At 44.4% G+C, this 22,144-nt stretch overlaps 1 protein-coding gene across 3 annotated transcripts in view; it reads left to right on the top strand.

The window, feature by feature from the left end:
• EFCAB6 (EF-hand calcium binding domain 6) overlaps nt 1-22,144 on the top strand; it is a 118,582-nt gene that overhangs the window by 90,376 nt on the left and 6,062 nt on the right. For all 3 annotated transcript variants that reach the window (XM_088129178.1, XM_088129229.1, XM_088129287.1), the window contains 5 exons: nt 515-670; nt 2,940-3,138; nt 7,431-7,619; nt 17,885-18,088; nt 20,920-21,126. In XM_088129178.1, the coding sequence (XP_087985304.1) occupies nt 515-670; nt 2,940-3,138; nt 7,431-7,619; nt 17,885-18,088; nt 20,920-21,126 (955 nt within the window). The remainder of the gene's footprint in view (nt 1-514; nt 671-2,939; nt 3,139-7,430; nt 7,620-17,884; nt 18,089-20,919; nt 21,127-22,144) is intronic.

Below are 22,144 nucleotides of genomic sequence, written 5' to 3' on the forward strand. Positions count from 1 at the left end.
GTACCTCTGGTGTTTGAATGGTCTTCTCCACCTTCACACAACAAACCTACCCTTCTTCCCCCTTCCAAATGCCTGTCTCAGTCCATATGTTTTGTTTTTTTCCATGCTGCTCTGGGAAACTGAGGGGAAAAGCAGGAGACACCCCCAGGAGTGCACATGTTGCTGGAGTGTGCTTTCTACTAAAAATAACCTTCAGCTCTAGAAGATTCTGAGAAAGGCTTGCAGACTGACACAAAACCCAAATGGGTAGATGTGCAGAACCACATTTGGAGAACCACCACCACAAGCAACCTCAGTTTCCTGATGGCCAAACATGTCCCATTTCCACAAGCTCACCCATGGCTTCCCAATTCCACACCTTGCTCACTGAGAGCTCACTGCTTCTGCACACCAAAGTCAGCATTGATGGCTGTCAGCTGACTTTGGCTTGTTGTACCGGATCTAAATTTTATAGCTGAGGAAATAGAGGCTGTTTTTAATAGGAAAATGTAACCGAAGCATGGCTTTCTTTTAGAGAGAAGTATCGCGAATGCTCCCAAGACTTCCACAAGGCCTTTTTGCAACAGGATAAGAACAGAGAAGGCTGCATATCGGTGGCCAACCTACGTAAGATACTGGAAGACTTTCACTGTTGCCTTGGCTATGAACAGTACAGTGAACTTCTATACAGGTTGTTATGTTTGACACATCTTTAATGGAACTAGGCTAATTTAGAAAACTGATCGTCTGTACAGTCTGCAGACTAATAACTCGGTCTAGCTATACTGATGATATCTATGTCTGGTTGATTTCACTGCATAGAGAGTTAGATCATCTGTCATTTGTTTCTTTGCCTTTTCACTGAATTATTAACCTGCCAGTTTGTTCATCTTGCACAAGTAGAGCTGGAATATATAATTTCACTAATAGATTAATTAACATACACCACAAACATTTTTTTAACTATACATACCATTTATAACCTTTGTCCTAAAGATGATATATCTGCAGTTTCAGCAAATCTCACCTTATGGTGCTCAAGTGGGGGCCTGGAACAAATTAAGTAGCTAAGAAAGTAGTCAAATTACCTTTTAATTTAATTTCATGATTAATTTTACACACACATTGCACAAAAACTGAAGAGGGACACAGTCCAAGTATTTGCAAAAGTTTCAGAGAGAATGTTTTTGCTAACTGTGGTTGGTCTAATAAGAAATATGATTCTTTTTATTTCTCATTTCCTGGGACCACACAGCAGTAATAATCTATTCTTAAACTATTGTGCAAATATATGAATTTTGTATAGCAAGAGAACATGAAGCTTTTTGTGTGAGCCCAAGGACTGTGCGATAGCTAATTAAGGCGAAGAACACAAGGGAACTGTTAAAGGTAAAATACATTTACCTTTCTATCCTAAAGAAGCCTTAAAATGGCATAAATTATATGAGAATGTGAGATTCAGGAGAATTTCACTCCCAAAGGAGTGACATTCCAAAGAAGTATCTTTTATTTTGCTTTTAGAAAGAGGACTGGAAAGAGAAGTGAAGCCTAAACAAAATCTTTTCACTCTACCTATAAATCGAGTGATTATGCTCCTTTGAATTAAGCTTCTAATAAGAGTTTTTGCTGCCTGCTCTTTTCCTCAAAGACTTTTTGATGATAAACACTTCCATTCATTGTAATTTTCTGCAGACTAGTCCTTTCCAGACCGAAAAGAGCCTTTTCTCTCCACCACCCTGCCTTAAATAATAGAGTAGATTAGCATATGCATTTGGTTTTATTACTAAAATGTTAATACCAACTTGGCAATTTATTCCTCCCACTGAAGTGCGTTGATTATTTCCTTTTCCAATGACTCTCTGGCATCTGAGCCAGCTTGACACAGGCTAATGTGGGGATTGCAGCTGCAAGATGCGCTCCAAAGTGCTGTGGGGGGCGCAGAGCCGCAGCGATTGGGGGCTCCGCACTCTATCACTTTTATCTTCCGTGCATCCTGACACCTCTTTGTTAAGACGGTTTCCCACCCATCTAATATGCATATTCTGGCAATGAACATTTTTTGGAAAGAATAATCTGTGAGCTTTTCCAGTGAAAGCAAAAAAACCCGTTGCCGTTGGACTGACTGTCAGTACGGTCAACGTAGTCTAGGGGAACCGGTGACACCTGTCCCAAGTGATGGTGCTGTTGAGTCAAGCCTGGCTCCTGGAGACTACATGACATCCCCATACAGGGTTTCTGGCAATCGTTTGGAAGTTATTTTTTCACCCCTAAAAAGTCTAAAGCCCTGGGATGCCCTAGGGGCCTCCTATCTGTGTGTTAACAAGTCCAGTCTTCCTCTGCCAGCAGTTCAGAGAAAGCCCATTTCAGAGTCTTGATCATGTAGCAAATTCTCCATCCTTATGCTATTATGGGGGTTGGCACCACTTGGATTTCCCACTCCGGGAATGGCGTGCATTGCCCTACCTGGCCCAAGGTCACCCAGCCAGCTTCCATGCCAAAGGGGCAAGTAGAAGTCCCAGCCTCCTGGTTCCTAGCCCAGCATCTTGGCCCCCAGACCAAACCAGCTCTCAGCTGGATGAATGACTTACAGTATCTTTTCGATCCAGCCTTTAGTCCCGGAGATACTGTAGGTGCCAAAGTTTAGATTCAGCCCTTTGCATTTTATCCAGCATCATCTTCCAGGAGGTAAACAAGAGAGAAATGCAAAAACGACACCATCAGATTAAATATATGCAAATAGATAATTGCTTATTTCCTAGTATTGTAGCTGAGCGCTAAGAGAAACAAAAACAAAATCAAAGCCTTCAGCTGGCAGGCAAGAGACAAATATGATTGCCAGTGCATGCGAGCCACGTTGGAGCCCTCAAACCCTATCAAAATCGCTACTGAATTATTAGTAACAGCCATTTTAGAAACAGTATTTAGGAAATAAATCTTCAGTCTTATTTTTCCCTCCTCAGTTTAGGAATTAATATACAGGACGACAAGCTCTCATATTTTGATTTTCTAAGACTTATTGATGCCCGCGGAGCATTCAAATATCAGAAAAGGCACACTGTGCCCCCTGTGCCACCAGTCAGCTTTGTGCAACTCAGCATAGATGAAGCCATGGCAAAGATAAAGCAGATGGTTACGGATTCTTCTGATCTGCTGTTCAAGGTGAGTCCTGGGCCATTGCTTCAGTGCCCGCCGTGATGACATGGAGAAAGAGGAAACTTTTGTGGCCCAACTGTCAGGTTCAGCCCAAAGAACTCCCCGAGACAGTGCAGATACAGTTCTGTTGTGTTTATGAGCTTCCACCTCAAGACAGAAATCTCTCCAGACTGAATCTAACTTCCTAAGCTAGCAACCCAAAACACCGTGAATTCCTCAGGGTGGTGCTAGTCTCATCTTCTTAAACTTCCCACGCTCCTGTTGAGGGCTAAGGGAATGCTTATCTCCTCGAGTGCGGCCTTCATCCAACCATTCCTTCACACCAACTTGTGTTCAAGGGCTCACCAAGTATGTAGAAAATGGGCCAGGGCAATGCATAAAGAGATTCCAGAAAGAGTCCCAAGAAGGCGGCCCTGGGTGCAAGGCTGCTGGTTCTGTTGTGTCTGAGGAAGTAGGTCTATCGCTCACTTTCTCTCACCCTATCTCAGGATGGTGCCTTCTCAGACATGGAACTCCCCAGCCCCACCGCACCCAGGACAAGAGGGATATTCACACCAGCCTTCCTTGGGGAAGACCTCCAGGGGAGACAAGACCATGCCTGCAAGATTATGAAAACACACATGACTTCTAAACAGTTATTAGAGTAACAATGTTAGCTTAAGGCCTACATCTGTGATGCTTGCAATGTTCTGGTCCAGCTGAGCCATTTCACTGCCAGGTTTCCTGGCTCATTGAAATCTCTTGGGGGTGGGGAGGACAGCACGCTTCTAATTCAGATTGTATCATGTTGAACCAAAAGTTAAAAAGTGATGGATCAGAGCCATTCCTCTTAGTGCAGTAAAAGGGATGTTGGGTGCTTTGCGTTTGGTCATTAGTAAGAAATGGATGGAATCTGTCTGGAAAATCTAGATTTTCTTCCCTTTGTTACAAGATAATGTAGGATCTTGCATACTGTGTTAGAGAAAGCATTTATTGAGGCCCCGTAAGAAGCCAGAAGCATAGTACACTGATCTCAACTACTTTATTAGAATATATTTTACACACGCACACCATCTACCAAAAGGAAGAAAGAGAGAGGAAAACAGGGAGATTCCAATGATGTATCTCAACTTTCCAATGTCAGGCTTTTCTCTTTTATTTCTAGAGGTCACAATACTTGGGCTGGTTCTTACAATAAGGCAGTGTTGTCCAAACTTGGCCACTTTAAGATGAGTGGACTTCAACTCCCAGAATTCCCCAGCCACCATCTTAAAGTGGCCAAGTTTGGACAACACTGCAATAAGGGGTAATTCACGCTTTTTCCCAGCCTTGTACATTGTCTTGTTTCTCTTAAACATTGTCTTGTTTATTGGTATCAGCCATACCATCATGATAGAAAGATGCTTTCTTGGGTTTATTCCTATTTATCAGCTGGTGCCAGAGGATGGTTTATATTCTTCAGCTCTCTTATCTTCTCTTTACTCCCCTTTTCTGATCAGCTAGTAGTCAAAAGATACATATAGTAAATAAAGATCACAGAAGGATAGATAGAGAAAATAAAGAATAGAAGGATATCTCTCGAGAATTTATAGCACCTTAAAGCTGGTCTTCTACGACGGCTGCTGGAAAAACAAGACTTGTGTTTTATTAGAAATAGGATTTATAAAGCTTCTATTACTTCAGAATATTGTTCTACCAATTTCATACTGTTTACTCTTGCAATATATTACCGCTGTTACTCCAGTCGTACAATGGAAGAAGCTTTGAATTGAAGATGCTGAATTTGGAAGTTCTTCCCTTGTACTTTACCAGTGAGTATTACTCACAAAGGTCAGAGGAAAAAGGAGTTCTGTGTCAATTCCCCTTTTTGACACTTGGCTTGTAGAGCCCTCTGTGGTTTCATCTCTCTCTACGCTGCCGTGGATTTTACTACACTTAGGTCTTAATTTAGAGTCAGGGAACAGTGATAACCAAGGATGATTGGACAGCGAGCTGCAGAAAAGTCAGCAACCTGAGATTCAGTAAATGGTTCTCTGATCTGGGAAAATTGCTTCCAGAGCATGGAATTCCTTCCTGCACAACGTGGGATTCTAGCAACATATTTTTATATGGAGTTGTCCCTGAAGATTGTCCGAAAGTCTGGTTCAAAACCCATCCACTAGGCTGTCCCAATCCTTAAAACACCTTCATTGGCCTTAGATTATTTCTAAGTACAACCGAACTACTGCTTCTTACCTTTGAAGCAATATGACTTCGAGGAATTATTTCTCCAGGCGCAAGCCTGTTTGTACAGTTGTATTAATTGGCAAATGTGAAACGTCTGGGATGAAGGGGGAGGCAATAAGGTACCTTATTTCTGGTGGCTCTGTGAAAGGCCTTCCCTGGCAAAGTCCGCTTGGTGCTCCTTTTTCCCAGAATAGACTCTGAAGGGACTTTGGAGGTCATTCAGCTAAACTCCCTGCTTGATGCAGGATCTGCTAAAGAATTTCAGACAGATGATTATGCAGACTCTCTTTGAAGACCCCTCATTCCCAAGTGAAGGAGACCCTACCATTTATTCCATTGATGGACAACTGATATCAAGAATTCCACCTGATATCTAACTTGAATCTACTTTCCTCTTGGTTCAACCCATGGATTATGGTCCTGCTTTCTGGGCCAACAGAGAACAAGTCTACTTTCTCCTCCATTTAAATACCTGAAAACTGCTATCATGTTTCCCTTCAGTCTTTTCTTCTATAGGGTAGTCCCAGTTCTTATTCCACAGGATTTCCCCATCCTTCCCTGATGCTCGTCTCCTTCAGGATTTCAAGCCATTGTATCTGATCTACCTTCCTCATGAGTTCTTCAAAATACACTTTTCTAAAATCCAGTGTACAAGTCCGACTCTTCTCTGTTCCTCCTTTCGGGTTCTCTTGAGCTCAAGGGTCACACAGTCATTTTCTTCTAAGGTTCAGGGACTTTCAGTTCTTCAACTAGTTCCTCCTTTTGGTGAGGATTAGGTCCAAGACAATGGTCCCCCCTCCCTGATTTCTTCCTCCACCTTTTCACAAATTAAGTTGTCAGCAAGAGAAGACAGGAATTTATTGGACCTCTGACTCTTCGCAGAGGTCATTTTACAGCAGATTTCCACCATCCCGTATCTCTCTGAAAGTTCAGTCATTAGCATAGAAGGCCTCATCCATATTTTCTGCCTGCCTGGGTGGTCTATAATAAACTCCCACGACAATATCACTTTTGTTCTTATTTTATGACACGCAGGCTTTTCAGTTTTTAAGCAACAGAACGATTCAGTGGTTTGTTTTAACACTGTCATGTTTGTTTTAGTCTCTCAGTGCGTGTGTTTGTATGCGTATAGATATAAGGGCTGTGCAAATTTTCAAAGGGGAGCTTGATTCATTTAGTGGCCCTCAAAGCAAAGGTATGGGGTTGCTTCACCTCAAGAGCCCCACTTGGCCTTCTCCTTCAGGGAGAAGCCTTCTTCTGTGAACTCCATGTGAGAAGGTTGAAAAGATGGAAGCTGAAGTGGGGCCTGGGCAGTTTCAGCGAGTGCTGTGGGGCAGGCTATCTAGACTGGGGCCCCCTTGTCACATGCCAAGGACCTTCCAGACTAGAGCACCTCGGCCCATAGGGAACGCTGCAGCATGTCTCGGTGCTGCACTCCTGAAAGCGCTTCAACTAGTGCTGGGAAAGAAGACTGAGGGGAGCTCCAGCGGCTTCAACATGTCGCACACCGTCAAGCAAATCGTGTTGCTACTCCGTCGGCATCCTCAGGGCTGGATGTTAGAGTGAACCCAAGTTGCTTTGCATGGGCTACGCACCTGCCGGGAGGCTTGTGCTCACAGTGGGGTTACTGTCGGCAGGTGCAACGTCCAAATGAAATGAATGGGTGTTTAATTAATGCATGTTTAGAAACGCACATCAGAAGGCTCCCCGTCACCCTCACTTTACGGTCCCAGAAGGTTGGGAAAGAGCGCTTCTGCTGTTCAGAGCTCTCTCCATCTTCCAACGCCCCGTGCTCTCCAGCTGCTGCCAGTTGCTATGGAGGCCCGTTGTAAACAGCCGTCCCCCCGCCATGCAAAATAATGAATCCTGCGAGGAGGAAAGGCAGTTAAGCCGGCTCAGCTTGCAAAATGCTGGGATGAGAATGCACGGGGAAATTCTTTGCACCGTTCGGTGTGTCGCCGATTTGTCGAAGCAGAGAGGGTGCGTGCTCTCTCTTTTTATTCCTGTCATTTGGTAAGAGCCTTCCTAGAGAGACATAAGGTTGTCCCACACCAGCTTTCTTTCTAGCGACATTGCCTGCTTCTTCCCCACAGGCCTTCTCTGCTTTCGACAAGGACCGTACCGGGACAATTTCGACCCTGGATTTCCGGCAGGTGTTGCACCATTTCTGCTTCACGCTTTCGGAGAAGCAATTCAACCATCTTCTGAAACTGCAGCGACTTCGTGGCGAACACTCCATCGACTGGAAATATTTCCTGCAGAAATTCAACTTCCTCTCAGAGGTAAGGATGGCGATCACGCTACCGTGCGTGGCAATGAAGAGCCGTGCCAGCATCGGGGGCAGAAGCTCCTTTGTTCTGTGGGTCAGTGGGGATCCATGCGGTTAGGTGAGAAATCGGTGACATTGGCCCTGCTTGGGGGTCACGGGGTCAGATCAGAAGCCAAACTGACCTCTGCAAAGTCTTACTCCCTACTGTGCCCTGTGGCGTCTGCTCTGCTCAGCCTCCCCAGTCCGAAGCGCAGGGCTTTCTGGCCCGTGCAAGGGGGTCCTTCAGCTTTATCAAGGATGCCCTGGGTTTCAACCAACGGGATGCAACCTGGCTGGACGGGAGGGGCAAGTGATCTGGGTGGTGTGTATTTGTGTGTCTGGGTGTGTGCAGGGGAGAGCCTCCTGTTAACCTGTATGGGGGCAAGACCCATCCTTCCCCCAAACCGGTTGGAGGGCAAATGGAAGTCCATTCCCACCAAGGGGAGACAGCTTTCTGGACTTCTCCCCTATTCCAGCTCTTGAAAGCAGGGGTCTTTTTCATCTACTTCATTCATTGGAGCGGTTCCCTGCTGAAAACCTCCTAAAAGGCTGTACGACCCTCACCAAAGACCTCTGCATCTCCAAGCCTGGACAATTTGCAACATTTCCATTAATGGAGTGCTTTTTGATTATAGGTTTCAGCCCTATCTCTTTCCTAATTACATGAGAAATTAACCCTATACAGGCTAGCATTCAGACATCCCTTCAGAATTCTTCACCTCGGGGAAGACTAAGTTTCCCACCACTTCTGAATTAGACCACAAACCTCAAGAACGCGCTATGTACTGATGAAAGCCCAACCAATAAAAACTATGGCAAATACGCTACCTGAGGCTATTATAGCTTATTTTGGCTGGTCTTGAGTAGCTAAGCAGGACTGGAGGGGGAAGTCGAAGAAATATCACAGAATAAGGCAATGGCAGACTAACTCCTTATCGTTGCCAAGGAAACTACATGGAGATGTCCAGGTGGTTACCAGGAGCCAAGCTCACCTGGAAAGAGTCTTTGCTGTTATAGATGAAGCCAGGTAGACATTTGGATCATGAAATGGCTTAGGTTATATGATTAGGTTTTATATCCAAGGTTCATATGTCAGATCAACGCCAACTGTACCAAGCAGGTCTCCTCTAGATGTTTTGGGCCAGGGTTCCTCAACCTTGGTGACTTGAAGATGGGTGGACTTCAACTCCCAGGATTCCCCAGCCAGCATGGCTGGCTGGGGAATTCTGGGAGTTGAAGTCCACCCATCTTCAAGTTGCCAAGGTTGAGGAATCCTGTTTTGGGCTACAGTTTCTAACCACCAACCATGTGGCCTGAAGCTGATAATGTTGACAGCCAAAAGATCTGGGGATATTTCTGTTAGGAAGGCTGATATAAAGCTATCTTCCTGCGGTATAACCCTATAGGGCTTTTTTTGTTTACCAGTTTAATGGTCCTGAATTCAGTCAAATCCAAACTGAATACAATTTTCAGCTATGATTTATTTATTTTATTTATTTATTGACAAGGCTTATTGGCTGCTCCAGTCTGCTGACTTTGAGCAGCAGAGAATTTCCCGAATACGTGATTTGGGACTAAAAACAAAGAGGTATATAATCAAATTTAAAAACAAATCATACATTGTAATTGCATATATGAAACTGGGAATCAGTTTTATTCAGTGCAATAAAAATGAGCCCATCATCTCAAGGGGTGATTCGTAAGTAAGTAATATTTTAATGTAAAGTCTGCTGCCTAACAGAAGTGGGAAAGGATAGCCCTTTCAGCCTTTAATATGATTCAGACATTTTTTTTTCCCCTCGAGTTGACTTGGAAGAACCTGGTAGAATTGAGTTATGGGGAGGGGAAAAGAAATATTCCAGTTCCACAGCTAATTAGGCCAATTAGCGTAAGAAACAAAAGCTGTTGTTGAACAGGAGGAAGCGGTATCCTGGCAGCAGAAAATATCTGCTCTTAGGAAAAAAGCATGCTAGGGAGAGAGCCGGGCTAAAATGCCTTTCTGGCACGTTCCTTTCCTACATACAGAGCAACCCTACTTGTTTAATAAAATTAAAAAGTTTGCTGATGCAACTCCATGTGGAAGCGTCCTGGTGCCACATCGCTACCTCATTGGAGCGAACCTCCTTGACATCCTGCTCTCACCACGGACCCGGTGGTGGACGCTGTTCCTGCCCTCTGAGCCTACCGTGAAAATAAGGCTGTAGAGAGAAGCAGACCGAAGGAGGAGGAAGTGCAGGAGAGGTTTCTGCCTGCAGGGCAATCTCAGCGTCTCCGTGCAAAACTTCACTCCTGCAACATCCCTGACCTTGGAAGGAAAACTGAGGTTGCCCTTTCTCCCGTGTTGGAAAAAGAGGAGAAACAACCATCGTCTTGCTTGCTCTCCTTCTCTCGGCACATAAAATCAGGGAAGAGGATGAGAAGTGGTTTCCTGAGCCACCAAACTAAGACGTCTTCTTCTTAAAGGAAAATAAGGAGCTAAAACTCCCCGTGTCTGGTCTCGATGAGAGCCTGTCCGACTTCTGCAAGGCGGAGGAGCAGATTCAAATGGCCACCCATCCCTGCAGCTTCTAGTCCAGACTATTTCCATTTCCTGGAGAAGCCCATATCATAAGTAGATGATTATTTCTCTCCATTCTTTTCTGAGGAGCTGAAAGAAATTGATAGGGCCACATAGGGTGTCAGTCTTAACAAATTTGGCTGAATCTGATGAAATGCAGGAACCAGTTTTGGAGCCAACTCTCTGACAGTGGTGACCCATCACCAGCATTATCCAGTAAAGAAAAACCTGGCCTCTGGGAAGATATCCCTGACGAGAAAGATCCAAATAATTAAAACCGTGGTCTCGCTGCTCCCTTAAGGAAGTGATCAGCAATCAGAAGCTCACATACTTTGGCCCATAACGCAAGGGGAAAAAATGCTTGCCAAGAATGAGGGAAGTAGAAGGAAGGGAAGAGAGTGGAATACGTGGATGGAAAGGATCAAGTTGATTACTGGAATGCTCTTGGAAAAGCATCAGGTTGTTACAGGAGACAGTCGAGATAGCAACCATTCATCCATACAGCTACTGAACTCTATGGCAATGAACAAACATTGGTAAAAGATGCAGATCCAGCTGTGATGAGATCTCAACATTCTTCATCGATAAAGCAACACGCCCTTTCATCGATTCCTACAGTTTTGAGAATGGAAACTTATCTTGTCACTTTTCTTTCTTTATTAGATTTATATCTGCCTTTCATTCAGGAGGTTAAGGTGGCCCACATACTGCTCCCTCTTATTTTTCTCCACAACAACCCTGGGAGGTGGGCTGGGAAGAGAAAGTCTGGCTGGTCCAAAGTCACCCAGGGAAGCTCCAGGGTGGACTTGACCTGGGTCTCCCTGCTCCCAGTTCAACGCCTTCTCCACAGCACCGCGCTCGCTTTGAGTCTACTCTAGAACTCACTTTCGGGGGAGGCGGGGTTACTGCATAAGCCACATCAACTCAAATCAGTATTCATCTTGGCTCAGTAAAAAGGCCAAATCAGGGACAGGTGGATCGTTCAAGTTAAGCTTTTGTTCAATTTCTCATTTTTCCAATCTTCAGTTTCTGTGATTTAAAAAAGAATCTTCATGATCTTCATAAAACAGAATCTTCATAAAACCTGCACGTTTTTACGTACGGTCCTGCTACGTGTGCATTGTATACATATGCAAACCTGTATTAAAAAATTGGGGAAAGTTTGGAGCGTGGCTACGTTCCGTTTTATGTGTAATTTCAGGAAATGCAGATTAGGAACGTTTGCATTAAAAGGAAGCTAAACATGTTTTCCACTGTTCCCAATCCAGTGGATTCATTTAGGGGTGTCTGCAGGGTGTGGTCCAAAAAGTCAAGATGACAGCTACCACAATGTGATTGAAACTCTGCCCATTTTTGCAGGTAGAACTTCAGGCACACTGTTGCAACCGCCATCTTGACTTTTTGGACCACACCTGGCAGATGCCTGGGTTCGTTGCTTAGCAGTAGAAAGTAATAAATGCGACTTAAAACAAATGAGGCCCCAGCAACTCTTAAGAAAGCTGCTGAGGAACTCCACCGTAGTGAAACGTTGTTTGATACATCTGATTTCATTCATTATCACCTTCCGTTGGACTTATAATTCTTAAGACAAGCATGCAGCTGCAACCCCAGCCAAACGTACTTTTAGATAACGGGGATTCATTCCAATCTGGCTTCAACTCAGCTTCCTCAACCGCTGAAACGGACAGTAAATAGGCAAAATGAGGATGAGCCTCTTGAGTGGTGTGGACTGCTCAGCAGGGCCCCCATTCATCAACTAGACGTCCTGATGGAACTTCTGCCTGAAGCGGAACAGGGTTCACCGTGCCACATTAAGGGGTCAATGTCCAAAGTGGTGCCAGGGAACTTCCATCCCTGGTTGTGTTTTGGGCGGTGTTAAGAGAGTGGTCCAGAAAGCTTTCTGAATCTTGAGGAATGGAGCCTATGGGGGTATCTTCCGGACAGGTTGCCAGTTCATTCCTGCATTCAATTCATAGTGGCTTTGAAATGGGCTGATATCACGGTACCTTAAGGATCCTGGAGTGCCCAACCAAGCCCAATTCACCATCATCACATTGCCAGCAGCCCAGTGACAGGGCGGGAGCGATGGCACCTTTCTGAAACAGCAGGCTGTTATATACGAAAAAAACTCCTTTTCCTGGCCGTGCTGCTATTCACCTTTCAGCCGTAATCAAAATCCTTCAGGAAGCTTTTTAAAATACTGTTTTTATTAATGACATACAGTGGTACCTCGGGTTATGAATTTAATTCGTTCCATGACTCTGGTCGTACCCCGAATTGGTCGCACCCCGAAGCAAATTTTCCCATAAGGTTCAATGTAATTACCGTTAATCCGTTCTGGCGTCCGTGGACCACGTGTCAGGGGTGGAAAAATGGCCGCGGACCACGTGTCACGGCGGAAAATGGCCGCGGACCGTGTCACGGGAGGGAAAATGGCCGTGTATCCGGTTCGTACCCCAAGGCGGAGTTTGCACATTGAGGTAAATTTTTGCGGCCGGAGCTGATCGTAACCCGAAAAGTTCGTTAACAGAAGTGTTCGTAACCCGAGGTACTATTGTATTTGCTGCTCTGCTTGATGAGCTGGGTTTTTGAGAGAGAAAAAGCTTTTTCCAAAAAGTATTTCTATTTGCCAACTGAGTAACTTTTTTAAACAAATGCCATATATAAATGTTGAAAATAGATACGTGTATACGGGCACTTCAGCTACAGCGAATGTTCTAAACTCATCTTTGTCAGCCCGAGGACCCTTCCATTTTACCCTAAATTGGGCCTTGGCAGACAGTTTGCAAAGAAAGGCTAATAATTAAACTGCTCCCTTTATCTAAATATGCAACTATTTTAGATTTAACATATACCATTATATTAATGACGCTGCTCATTCAAGCACATTTACAAAAAACTTATTATAATACCTTACACACACTATAATTACTGAGGTGGGCAATGTAGCTCTCTGTGGATGGTTCAGGTATAGAAAATTTGCTGAACTACCAAAGATGGATCCTGTGAGAAGGTGGGGGAATAAATGGCAGCCTCAGAAATAAAAATAAAATTCTCACCTGCAAATATGAGTAATTAGCATATCCTAGAACTGCACAAATTTAAAGTACATTTTATGCTGAGAAATAATAGTATCTTTGTTACGGTTGCTGACAGCAGTTTATATGATTTTTAAGAGGGCGCAGGGCTTGAATGAAAACACATCAACATTAGGTAAAAGGTCGATAAAAGTAAATTAAATGGTTCAGGCTGGAACGCTCTAAATACAAATAGTAGAATGCTAAAATTCTAAATTCTGAAAACGGATTAACTAGATCATAAAACTACATTATAAATAAAATGCTAAAATTCTAGCATGCTTGGTACACTCGAACGAGCGTGGGCTTTACATGCGTGGGGCTATAAATACGGTGGATGTATACTGTGATCAACGACAAGTGAGGCATCATAGAAAACCTAAAAACGTAAAACAGCTTAGCAAGCATAAAAAATTGTCTCTTTATGAGATCCTAAAACTAGGAGGGTCATTTCCTGCATAAAGCAATGGCGGAGAGAGGTTTTGAGGTATTAGGGGTCTGGTCCAACTGTGGAAACCAGCTGAGATCTTCCTCAGGACAAGTGGAACTACTGTTAGCAAAGAAAAGGATTGGGTGAAAGCTGCAACAGAAAGGACTTTGAAGGAATACGGGTGGGAGGAGTAGTTTATACTCAGGCACTGTTGAATTTGCGGGTTTTCTTTTCCTCTTGTTGATGCGTTATCCACTGTTGCATCTGATGGGGCTGAGTGAGATGTATGTTCTTATTCATTATATGTGGTTCTGCTCAAGGGCATCAGGCATCAAAAAAGTCAGTGGCGGGCACAACCACGTGACAGAAGTCCCAACCCTTTTTGCATACATCATGTGTGCTTAAAAAGGGGCGGGGCTTCAACCCCAGTCATGATCAATATCTTGACTTTCTGACCCTTCGATGCTCTTGGCTTTGCTCTAACTGAGCTAAACCCCACTGGCAGCAGAATCAGTTTGCTGCTGATCAAAGCCCAGCACTGTTGATCGATTATAAGGCTGGCGTCCTCAACATCGTCACCATCATCCCCATCTTTTTTTTTTTTTTTTAAATATTCAAAATCATTTTTCATTAGCTTTCATTTTGAATGAGAGTCAAATTGGGGGCCGATGTGCAAAAGCACAGAATACTTTGTCAATCTGTGCAGGCTTGTTTTTAAGGCTGCAGGGAACCATATAATGTTTTGATACTAGCGTGGCCAAGACTCAAAAAATATCTGAGTCTTGGAAATAAGAGAACTGTAAAATGAGCATGCAGTCTAGCCCGGCTCAATTAAAGGATCAGTGTGGAGCAGCGACCACAGCCTTGGATCTCCAGCCAGGAAAAGCCAGTTCAAGTTGCTGTCAGCCATGCAACTCACTGGGTAACTATAGCTGTTTTGGCCCATCCTACCCTACCTACAGGTGGTTGTGGTGAAGATGAAATGAAGGGATGTACTCTGCCTTCAGAAAGATGGGATAAGAATCTAACCAATACATCTTTCATACTCTGTAAAGCAGTCTTCTTCAGTCTGGTGTTCTTTAGGTCATGCCTAGCAAACCACAGGCACTGGTCCCACTGGCCTGGAATTATGGATGTTGTAATCCAACACTTGTGGAACATCCAAAATTGGAGAAATGGAGGACCTTCCGCTGCTGTCGACCTGACATTATAGGGTTCCCTGCAATGTTGGGGGATTTTGCTGCACTGTCTTTGAGTTGTGACGGAGGGTCCAGGATTCAGATGGTAAACAAGTTCTGAATCTTCATTCAATTCTCCTAACTCTCTGAAGATTTTCCCATGCTGAACTTGAACCTCTCCACACCAGGTCATAATTTGTAAGGAACCGGCTGTGCCCTACAAATAATTCGGACTAAATAAATGCGAAGAAGTGTACAGTTTGCAGTGTCTCATTTGGTATGACAAGGGCTCTGCAGGGGGACTCAAAGAAGTCAAGAGGGTGGCTGTGACTGTGTGATTAAACCCTTAGCCTTTTTTTACTTACATTAAATGTGTGATACATGAAAAAAAGGCAGGGCTTTGATGGTGCAGTCACAACTGTCATCTTGACTTTTTTGAGCACCCTTGGAGCCCCTGTCAGGAGTACAAAAAGTGGTGTTGGTGATAAAGAAGGCAGAACCGACAAACTGCTTTCCTCTCTTTCTCAGCAGTGGGGCAGATGCTGGAAGAGGCTCAGAAAGGTGATGACTCAAGTTATATCACTACCAATGTCTGAGCATCTTGAAGCATGCAGTCCTAAATTTAAAAGAATAATCTATGGAGGAAATCCATTTATGTGTACTTATGGAGGACCCCAGAACAGCTTTTGGTCGTATGGGTTATATTGATCCATATTTACCATATGAAAAATTAAAAGTGATGCATTTGCTGCCAGTACTGCTTCTCATGATTATTTGATGGGATTTTAATATTGTATTATTTTTCAACATAGGCCGGCCAATCATTTTGATTCCGCAGACCTCTGAGGGTCTTGGGGGACCCCAGGGGTCCTGGGACCACACTTTAAGAAACACGGCTTTAGTGCAGGAACCCACCACTAGAGCATCCCCAACACAGGGCCGTCCAGGATCCAGACTGCCATCTCCCAAGGCGATCTGCTGAACTGTTGGGCAGCAGTAGCAATGTATTGGTTGAGTGGTTATCCCAGTGTTGGCCTTTTTCAGAATACCACCTTCCATCTTTTAGCCACATATCATGGCTTCCTGGAGCCCAAACTGATGCTTACCAGCCAGCTGTTTTAAACTAGTTGACAGAATACCCACTCTCCAGAGTTCCAGGGCAGTTAAAACAGGGGATGGTATGGTGATAAATCAGAGCTGGTAGTTAAAAAGGTAAGGCTTGTTTGAAGGGAAGATTTCAAGAGGCAGGACGAGCCCCAGTGTTTGAAGAAACAGGGCTTTGGAGAATCTGGGCCTGAGAGGCCTCCTAGCTTTGGATCAGGATGTAATCTGAAAGAGTACAGTAACCCTCCTTCTGTAGGCACACACACAAACACGCATACCCCACAGGGAAGCTTGGTCCTTGGCTTGCCTAGACCCAAAAGAAGTGCCACACTGCACACCTTTGTGGTCAGCCACTTTGAGATAAGTCACTGAGCCATGGATATCAAGTAATGGAAGATGTATGCTACCTGCCAAGCAATGGATCTCATGGAATGGAAAACCCATTTAAATAGAAAGCTCTAAAACACATAAAATACAATCATAAGATACATAATGGTGGGCTTAAGTCACTCAATTCAGCCATAAAAACATTATCAGGGGGTGCCCAAATTGTAGCAAGGTCCATGCGGTCTTGGTTTCCAGGAAGAAAGGTATTCCAAAGAGTGTGTATCACAACAAAGATCATCCTCTCCTGGCTCACGTCAAAGGAATGTCTAAATCAATGTTTCTCAACCTTGGTGACTGGAAGATGTGTGGACTTCAACTCCTAGAATTCCCAAGCCAGCATGCTGGCTGGGGAATTCTGGGAGTTGAAGTCCACTCATCTTCCAGTCACCAAGGTTGAGAAACACTGGTCTAAAGAATCTGGCCCAGCTGAGAGGATCTTTGATGAAATTGCAGCAGCTAGGCAGAAAGGGTGGTGGACTGGAAGCAGGGGGCCCTTCTGAGAAATAAGTTTGCCATGAAAATCCAGGGGAAACATTTGTAAGAGACCAAGCTCATAATGAGCCCCAGAGGTAGTGCATGGAGAACATCATCAAAGGTAGTTTGGGTTTGGATTTTCCTGCCTCTTTGGATGAGCAAGGCCCAGCATGGTCAGCAAAGGTTTGTCATAATATGACCGCATTGTTGTTTCCATTCAATGAGTGACACAATATATGTAGTTTCTGAGAATTTTCTACACAGATGCTATGGATTGAAAGTATCCAAGTTCCATCAATCAAACAGAAGTAAATCCTTTCTCCCAGGATTTAGTACAAACTGTGGACTAGATTCATGAAAATTCATATACCTATGTGGAGATTCTTTCTCTGGCACTTTTCTTAATCTGAGTGTGTTTGAAATGGGCAGTAACCATGGTGGTCCTTCCGAGCCGTCTTTCCCGCTTCCCTAGATCAATTCGGCAAGATTTCCAGCATCCGGGAGATTACATCAGCGGGCAAGAATTGTGCAGGAAGCTTGTTTTGTTGTTTTGACTGCCTCTTGGAATTTTGGTCAAATTCCTTCTTTTTTACTGTTTCCTCCTTTCAATATTTTGCATAGATAGGGACAATCATGGATCCTAGTAAGTAAGTAAGTAAGTTTATTATGGTCTTAGACCACCACAAATTGTGAATCTTTCCCATCTTTTGCAGACCCAGCCTGGAGAAAGGCTGAGTGACATTATATGTGCAAAATTCAATTACCCAGAATTTGCCTTGTGCTCGAATGGTGAAAGTTTTTAAAGGCGAACAATAACCTCCTTCAAATTGCATTCTTATTAGTTTAAGAGAAGGTTTTACCCCCCTTATTCTTGACCTCTTGTCATTCTCCCCGGCATTTCCTGACATTCCTTGCATTGGTGCAGAAAGTCCAAGCTGGCCCTTGGGACAGAACTGGTGGGCAGGATCCCTGCACGACGCTCTAGAGACGTGGATCCCTCTGAGATTTCTTTCTCTTGTACCTTCCAACCAGGCGGAAAGGGAGCAGACGCGGTTTGCTTCTCGGGAGCTGTCCACTCAAGAGGTCTTGGCCCGCATCCAGGAAGTAGTGAGTGCTCGCTTTCAGGCCATCGAACAAGAGTTTAAAGGTGCGGATCCCACAAAAACAAAACTGGTGTCTAAAGAGGTGTTCAGAGACATCTGTAACCGACGGTTCTTGCTTCTAACTGATGAACAGGTGAGCAAAGTGGGGACTTATTTCCTTAGGAAAGAAAAATACTTACCCGGCAAATATTGATAGGGCTGCGCCAAGTTATTACTTTGTACAACTTGGTTCAAAATATAAACAATGCATTGGGTGACTGGTCTTTTTTCTCCTCTTTCAATGCCTGTGAGAATCTCTTTTATACAACAGAATTCAGAAGTGATGAGTGGAAAGAACAGGTTACAACATAGGTGTACTTTCATATTCAAAAAATGTCCTCCTCTTACTTAAAAGGGGTGGCCCATTTAACCCCTTGTGTGCAGAACTACTTGATTCTTGAGCATATTGATGCAAGGAGAACCTGCCCCGGAGGAGATGATCTCATGTGGGTCTGTTATCAGTCACTGCTCTGGGCGTTTGGTCCCCTGATTGCAAGGATGCTGAGTTGCTGTTACCCCTGCAGCATCTCTGGGCCAGGAATGAGCAAATGAGGGAATCCCAACTGGCACGAAGATGTGCCAGAAATACGATCCACCTCAACCCTGGTGGAGGCTGACGGGAAGGAGGTGAGACCAGGGAGTGGACACAAGTCCTTCAGGAAGGCTTCTTTGTTAATAGGTACAGAGTCGCTCTTCTTGTGTCACATTAATGACTCGTGGCACCTTGTTTGAGAGTTATAACTGGAACCCAATTAAACAGGGGGCAACCAGGCTTAAATATGCCAAGGAATCAAAAAAGTCTGAAACTTATTGAGGCTGGGTCCCCATCTCCGCTATTTTTGCTGAAGCTTCTTTGGAACTACCTCCTGCTGGAATACGTGTGTATTTTTCCACTTCATCTTCTCCATTACACTGTTGATATATTCCCCAGGCTGGCAACCTTCAACTAATAGTTAACCCGGAATTCAAAGCAATGATAATATTCAGACGATGCTTGAAAAAAACATTCTGAAGTTCTCTAAGTAGTGCAAAGTGTGCTTTGCTTTGTATAATTTATAATATGGTAGACATGTGTCCAATGGGGGAAAGTTAAAAGGAAATTCAAAATGTACTTGTGGTCTTTGATGTTTTCCTGCAACTTGCCACTTGCAAATCAAAGCCTTAGAGGTGATGAAGTTTTCTCCAAGGTCTGCTTTTGTGACATGTCAGGAAGTTGAGCAGAGGGTGTATATGTGTGCGTTAGTGTGCATACCCATTAAAGAAAAACAGAAGTTAACTTGTGTGTTCAGACCTTGGAACAAATCATTAACCCACCTCTATAGAATACATACATTTTGGAAATACAAGCCATTGATTTTGATGCTGCATTTCCATGTGTGCATACCTACGATGATGGCTTAATACCTTGATCCTAGGCTTTCCTGCACTGATCCAGCATTTCACATGTTCAGACAGTCAGTTCCCAGAACCAAAACAAAGGAACAACCAAGTCCTTTAATTCCATTCCTGGATCCAACCCAAGCGCCATTTTCTCCTCTACCCCTTTCCCAAAGGGACTTAAGGAAGAATTAGGTTAGGGTAGGCCAGTAAAAGATGAAAGGATTTTCTGCAGATATATACTGTCTCTCCTCCAGAATGTAAAATAAAGCAGCAGGAACAAAACTGGCCTTCAGCCTTAGTTTTGCTCAGGTTTTGGCCTGAGCTCACAAACAGAGGGTCAAGTCCCAAAAGCAGCAAGTCAGTCTCAGGACCAACGCTGGGGCAGCAGTAAGATCCAGTCCAGAAGTTGAACAGATTAGGAGCTGGGAAAACAGGGAATGGCAGTATGGCCATCCTTGCAGTAGCCTTACACTGGGAAAATTTCTATCAGTTTCCTCGGCAATAGCTGTAGACCATCGCAGATTATTCGGCCAGAAGCGTTGCTTGAGAACAAAGCCCAGCTCTCGGGCGAAGCCTTAAGTTTGCAAGTGCACGGTCTGTCTCTTGAAGCCTTCAAGTTCGGGAACTTGGGGGGTCTCAACCGCTGGGCCAGTTCCCCGGCTGCGTCCCCAGGCACTTTCCTAGCAGGGTTTCTCTTCCAGGCCCTTTTCCATAGATTCTTGGGGGTCTTCCTTGTTCTTGGGTAAGAAATCCTCCAAGGAACCACAACAAATATAGGATGTGCTTTTTTGGCCCAGCTGTCATATTTTCATTAGATTGATATTCATTCTTCCTCACACTTTTAGGCCTCATCCACACACCTCTTGCTCTTTCGCTGTAAAGGGCATGTGCTTTTCACAGAGCCTCCATCTTGCTGCCAACCTGCTGTTGAGACAGGTTGAAGCTGGATCCAAGTGGTCTGGCGGGAGAGTGGGGCAACGCAATCTCCTGGGTGAAAATTCTGATTTGCGTGGAAGCAGAGCCTGAAGGAGGTCAGCAGCCGGGAGAGCTCCCATGGGCCCACTGTAGGACCACTCCCTGCCCATCTGACCACAGGGCCCGGAGCCACCCTGGCCACTTCTGCTCGGGTTGATGGAGAGAACAGAAGCTCTCGGGCAACGTTCTGTTCTCTTCTCTTACTCCACTTCACTCCACCCCACTTTTGAGGCTGCTGTGTCCTGAGCATCCTCCAAGATGGCAGCTGCAACTCCACAATTGGCTCAGGTAAAAAGGGGTAGAGTACCTGCATGCAAACAAGGGCAGAGCTTCAATCACATATTTGCAGCCATCATCTTGTCATGTTTTTACCATGCCCTATGGACACCCGTCAACTGAGGATGAGTTTCCTTCACCACAGAGAAGTTTCCTAACCACCTCAGATGCTTGGGGGACCTTGTTTCCCTGGCCTGTGTCTTTATCTGGTTTAGAAGTTAAACCTTAGCTTATGCATCATGTGCCAAACACCTGGCTTCATATATACTAACAGGTCTATTTCTATATGCTTAGTTTGAAAATCTCTGGAACACAGTGCCTCTTGACCTTAGTGGGAAATTGAAATATCCTGGATTTTTGAGGAATTTCAGCTCTGAAGGAGGAGGGATGTCCGATACGCCCAACGCGGAGAATCCCAGCAAACCAGCCCCAGCTGCTGAACCTGAATCACGGGCTCCTTCACGCCCCAAAACAGCATCTTCTCCTCCTTCTCCAAAGAGAGTGAGTATGGTTGGGCAGAGCCTTTCTTCTGATCTGGGAAATGAGGCTTCAGCATTTGTATTTTTCTTTGGCAGTTTGGAAGCCATCGTTCTTCCTTGAGGTTTTAAAAGAGAGATTCCGTTTTCTTCTCACAGCAACTCTGTGAGAAGGCAGCCAGCGAAGACTGGAGAGATTTCCAGTTTATGTCAGGACTTCAGAAATAGTAAAGTCACATCTCCTTTGAAAGAGCTCGACTCCCAGTGCCTTCATGGACACAGCCATGCAGTTTTCTTGGCAACCACATGGCACTGGATTGCTTCTGACATTTCCTGTTTTGTTTAGTTTTTTTTACTATCCAGTCTACCCAGCAGTCCAGGTTCCTGTGGGGGTAGTCTCCCATCCAAATATTTGCCAACCCCAGCCCTGCTTAGCTTCCAGGCTGAGGCAAGATCATCCAGGTGCTGTCATCTGCTGAAAAGGAAGAAACTCAATTTCCTGAAATGCTGTGTTTTATGTCATAGAGGTCAAAAACTATACAGAACTGCATTCACTACTGCATTATAGTAATTCTCCAATTAAAGCATCGTGGTTTAGGTGTGAATTCAGACATGACGGTACACACACTCAACTTCCATCCCTTACTATCCCTGTCCACACAGCTGCCTGCCGGAACTTGTATCCCTGGTTTCCATTTCCACACATCTTCACACAACCACGCACACTTATTGCCATATGTACTTTCACCCGGAAGATGCATACTCTCTCGCTTGAAAATTTCTCCTTAGCTACTAGGCCATTCACAACCTTCACTGCAATGAATGGAAACTTTTTAGAGACTCATTGCAGACCACGGTTATCTCCAGTCTAAGGAGATAACTGAAATTAATGAAGCCAACTGGAAATTGAGCTTTTCCTTTACAAGTGAAGAGGAGACGGAGCTTGAACAGCTGGAAAGCCAAACTTTGCTTTCTCAACCAGTTCAGTCAACTGTAGAGTAAGCATTCATTTAAAAAAGCAAAAAGAAGCATCGCTTCACTTG

Source organism: Python bivittatus, unplaced genomic scaffold, assembly GCF_059951505.1.
Source record: "Python bivittatus isolate LINGU-HERP-01145 unplaced genomic scaffold, Pbiv_v1 ctg000010_np1212, whole genome shotgun sequence".
NCBI classification, from domain to species: Eukaryota; Metazoa; Chordata; class Lepidosauria; order Squamata; family Pythonidae; genus Python; species Python bivittatus.